The sequence below is a fragment of the Engraulis encrasicolus genome, chromosome 22, assembly GCF_034702125.1.
Source record: "Engraulis encrasicolus isolate BLACKSEA-1 chromosome 22, IST_EnEncr_1.0, whole genome shotgun sequence".
Classification (NCBI taxonomy): Eukaryota; Metazoa; Chordata; class Actinopteri; order Clupeiformes; family Engraulidae; genus Engraulis; species Engraulis encrasicolus.
In genome coordinates, this window is record NC_085878.1 from 32,860,500 (window position 1) to 32,865,499 (window position 5,000).

The 5,000-nt window shown below is 45.3% G+C and overlaps 1 protein-coding gene across 1 annotated transcript in view; it reads left to right on the forward strand.

Annotated features, from left to right (window-relative positions):
• The window catches only part of fto (FTO alpha-ketoglutarate dependent dioxygenase), a 276,971-nt gene that overhangs the window by 48,016 nt on the left and 223,955 nt on the right, over positions 1-5,000 (forward strand). Inside the window, exons 2-4 of the mRNA XM_063188264.1 lie at positions 1,952-2,029; positions 3,692-3,946; positions 4,331-4,780. Coding sequence (XP_063044334.1) covers positions 1,952-2,029; positions 3,692-3,946; positions 4,331-4,780 — 783 coding nt within the window. The remainder of the gene's footprint in view (positions 1-1,951; positions 2,030-3,691; positions 3,947-4,330; positions 4,781-5,000) is intronic.

Below are 5,000 nucleotides of genomic sequence, written 5' to 3' on the forward strand. Positions count from 1 at the left end.
GTGTGTCAATACGGCCCTGCCCATACCACCCCATAGCACAGCATAGCACAGCGGGCATGGAGGCCCCAGAGCCCCAAGGACGGCAATGGGGGGCAGGCTTTGACGCTAGGGGACACCCCCCAATAAAGTCTATCACCCTCGCCCTCACCAACACACACACACACACTACTACACACACACAGTACTACACACACGCACACTACACACACACACACACACACACACACACACACACACACACACACACACACACACACACACACACACACACACACACACGCCCACACACACACACACACACGCATGCACACATTACGCACGTACACACACACACACACACACACACACACACACACACACACACACGCACACTACACACACACACACACACACACATCACCACCACCACCACCAAACCCTATGTACCCCGCCTCTCTCCCTAGCCCCACCTGGGGTTTGGTGTGCGGTTTGGGGATTAGGGCCGGTCGAGAGGTGATTGGGTGGGGGATGTGCTTGGATATGGGGAAGGGTATGTGTGTGTGTGTGGAGGGGGTGCTGGATGGGGTCAACGCTGCTGTTCTGTCCCCCACTACCTCACAACTCACACCCCCACCATCAGCACCACCCACCACCCAGCATCCTATAGGCTTAAGTCGCCGCACCTGTATGGAGGGAATGAATGCACGGCTGCAGGTTGGTGTGTGTGTGTGTGTGTGTGTGTGTGTGTGTGTGTGTTTGCGCCTATGCCTGCACACACACACACACACACACACACACACACACACACACACACACACACACACACACACACACACACACACACACACACACACACACACACACACACACATATACACACGAACACAGGGTGGGGTCGCAGGGAGGTGGCTGGTGCTCCTACTTGTGAAATTTATGTGGGTATCGGCGGTGTTTTTACACTGGTTGCCGTTGGATTTACAGGTGGGGCTGGAATGCGGCCCAATGAAACGTCAAGGCTTTGATCCCTCCAGCAGGTTGTGTTTTACTGAGGGGGGCTAAGTACGACATAGGGCATCTTTTATACGCTCGTCAGGAGCCCCACGCCACAGACTCCAGAAATCATAAAAGCATAAGCTAGACCACAATGAAGAAGGAAGGGGACCGTGCCTTAAGTTACCCCCACTGCTTTTTTTTGTTTTGTTGCAAAGTCAAAATGAGGGTACCTACAGTGTGTACTTACTTCAACACATTTCTTTTAGACTTTTCTACAGTACCCTATCTTGGTATGTCCTTGGTATTACTTGCATACGAAACATTCGAAACTGGAAACATATGTATGAATATGTGCTTTAAAAATGATTAATACTTATACTCTAATAATAATATACTACTAATAATATACTTATAATAATATAAACTATTATTATTATTATTATTATTATTATTATTATTATTATTATTATTTTTATTATTATTATTATTATTATTATTATTATTATTATTGTTATGCTTATAAACTAGCTTGTCAAAAATCTATTAGTATTCTTAACATCAGGAAGACAATCTTAAAACTAAGATCAATACTAATTTGTAGTATTGTCAAGAGAGATCGCAAGGTCTGATTGTGTAAGGTCTGATTGAAGGGCTCTCTCTCTCTCTCTCTCTCTCTCTCTCTCTCTCTCTCTCTCTCTCTCTCTCTCTCTCTCTCTCTCTCTCTCTCTCTCTCTCGCTGAAACTTTACTAGCATGAATGATGTAAACACTGTTGCCAAAGCGGGATACAGAGGAAAAATAAAATGAAGACATAGTCTCGTACTACTTGATAATTGTAATTTAAAAAAAAGAAAAAGAAACAATAGCAAATGTGATTACATTTTATTTAGACTATGTGTAACTCTCTCTCTCTCTCTCTCTCTCTCTCTCTCTCTCTCTCTCTCTCTCTCTCTCTCTCTCTCTCTCTCTCTCCTCCACAGAGGCGTCGGCTCCTCCAGGAGCTGGGTGATCAGCGGATCCCCTTCCTCTCCCCCTCTGACCCTGGATACCAACAACTGGTGAGTGTAAGCCCACCTGGGAAACTCCAACTCCCATTGTCATTGGGACACAGCACTCTACAGCACACAAGTGCACACTGCACGCAATGAAATTGCATTTATACCTCACCCATGCAAGGGGGCAGCCCCCAATGGCGCCCGAAAGGGAGCAGTGCGGCAGGACTGTACCATGCTCAGGGTACCTCAGTCATGGAGGAGAGTACTGCTTAATTACACACAACGAAATTGCATTTATACCTCACCCATGCAAGGGTGCAGCCCCCAATGGCGCCCGAAAGGGAGCAGTGCGGCAGGACGGTACCATGCTCAGGCTACCTCAGTCATGGAGGTGGATGGGGGAGAGCACTGGCTAATTACTCCCCCCTCCAACCTGGCAGGTCGAACCGGCAACCTTTGGGCTACAAGTCTGACGCCCTAACCGCTTACCCCTGACTCATTAGCCACCCAGTAACACATCCACTAACTGCAACAGCACAGTGTAAACATTTCTACACAAAATAGCAGAAAATTGAATGAAATAGAATTGTTGTTTTGTTTTGGAAAGTCCACAAATGTATTACACCATGGCTGCCCACAATGCTAATGTTTAAGTGTACCTTGCAGGTTAAACACCACTAAATCTCATTTTAAGAATGTCAATACAAGAATTTGAATGTGAGATATGTCAAAAAAACGAATTAATGCATGAACAATATTTGTAGAAAACATTGTCACAAATAACGGCAGCTTCTTTTAAACACACATTTAGAATCTGATGGAGATAGAGGGAGTTGCTGCGTTCTACAGTGACAATTGCCTAAGTAAACTAAGTACAGCAGAGAATAGGCAGATTGTAATAACCTTACTAGACCTATAATTTTAATAAGTTAAACGGTCTTAAACAGTGGCATCCACCAGATATCCCCTTGTGCGAACAGTTTTATCATAAAAAAAAAGTTTGCTTGTGAACATTTCGTCCATGTCAATGCACCGCAGCAGCGCTGGAGAATGCGCCATGCGTTTTTGGGTCACTTCTTAGGCTATAAAATAACATTTTTAGCCCAATAGAATGTCTGATTGTTGATATAAACTCAAAATGTTATTTGTGCTTATAGCATATCTAATTTTATATTTTCAATATTTTCCCCTCATTGTGGAGATGCTTGGTCGGACATAGCAATGCTGTTATGATGAAGTTGAGTCTTTCCAGCAAAGTGCGAAGGGGTCCGCTGGCAGGCTCCTCTGCACAAAGAGGTTACAGTATCATTAAAAAGCCTTGATGTGTGTCCTAACCTAGTCCCTTATCCTCCCTCCTGCCCTTGAGCCATGGCCTAATGGCTGTGGAGATGGGCTTCAGATCAGAGGGTTGCAGGTTCGAATCCCACCCTTCCACTCCCTACCTTACTCCATGGCTGAAGTGTCCTTGAGCAAGGCACCTAACCCCACACTGCTCCAGGGACTGTAACCATTACCCTGTACTTGAAATAACTGTAAGTAACTGTTAGTTACTGTAATTCTAAATAAAAACAAAAATAAAAAAATAATAATTGGAAATGACTGTAACTGTAAATAAAAACAAAAATGAGAAAAAAATAAGAAATAAAAGTGTCAGCTAAGGGTTAGTGTAGTGTAGTGTAGTGTAATGTAATGTAATGCAATGTAGTATAATGGTTTGTGTTTCAGTGGGAGTCGAGCTACACGGGGCTGGCGCTGCGTCCGTCCGGATGCCTCCCCGACGGCCTCCACGAGCGCGTGCAGCAGGCCCTGTTGACGCTGCGTGGGCGGGGCTGCCTGCTGCGGGACCTGGTGCGGGTGCGCGACCGCGACGTCCTGACGGCCGTATCCCGCGCCCTCCTGGGCCAACCGGGCCACACCTACCGCTACCTTGACACACGCCTCTTTGCCATCCCCTGGCATGCCGACGACCCGCCACCCCAGGTTTGATTAACATTTGATTTTAGCCTTCTTACTGCAGATGGGGTCGCCGGCAGGCCTATTCACAATTTCCTAAAAATACTCAACTACATATCAACATTGCTATGACATTACCGATAGCTTTAAGTAACAGATCCAGACATAGCCATTAAAATTGGTGACAGTAAGGTTATAACATAGGCTCTGCACTAAGGGATTAATGTTTTTAATCATCCTTGATTCTAATTATTTAATATCCTCTTTTAATTAAAAATATTCTTTGATTCTTATATTCAATGTTTTCTTTCCCTATTTCTTGTATTTCGTTATTCCGTTACTTTTATTTTTTGTGAAGCACATTGAATTGCATCTGTGTATGAAATGCGCTATACAAATAAACTTGCACAGGCACCCAAGGACCAGAGCATAAACCAAAACCAGAGCCAAGCCGAGGTGCCGATTGGCGAAAATGGAAACGCAGCGAAGGTGAAGGCTAAGACGCTTGGTGTGACACCATCGTCAACAACAACAACAACAACAACAACAACAACAACGTCATCATCGTCATCAACATTGTCATCGACGTCGTCGTCATCGGCGATACAGGGGTGCTGTGACCCCGACCTGCGTGCGGCCTGCAGGGCATTGTGGGAACTGAACCGCTTCTTCTGCCAGGACGTGGAGAAGGAGACGGAGGCCCTGAGGCACAGGAAGGCCTGCAGGAAGGCCAAGGAGAAAGCCAAAGCCAAAACCAAGGGGCACGGGGACAAGGGCCACGGTGTCGTGACGCCATGGAGGGGTGGCGGTGGCCCCGGCTCAGACAAAGGGACAGGCGTAGGTGCCCGCACGGAAAAAATGGTACTTGGAAGTTATAAGAATTATACGAACAAAAAAACATATGCCATATGGCTCCTTTTGGTGTTTTCTCATGCAGAATTATTATGAACACCAAAAGCGGCCACTTTTTTTCACCACAAATTATATATGTTTTCACTGTCATATGAAAAATATTTTAGAATTCATAAAAAAAACTTGTAATACTTGTGTATGATTTGACAATCTCCTTTCCATATGTGTG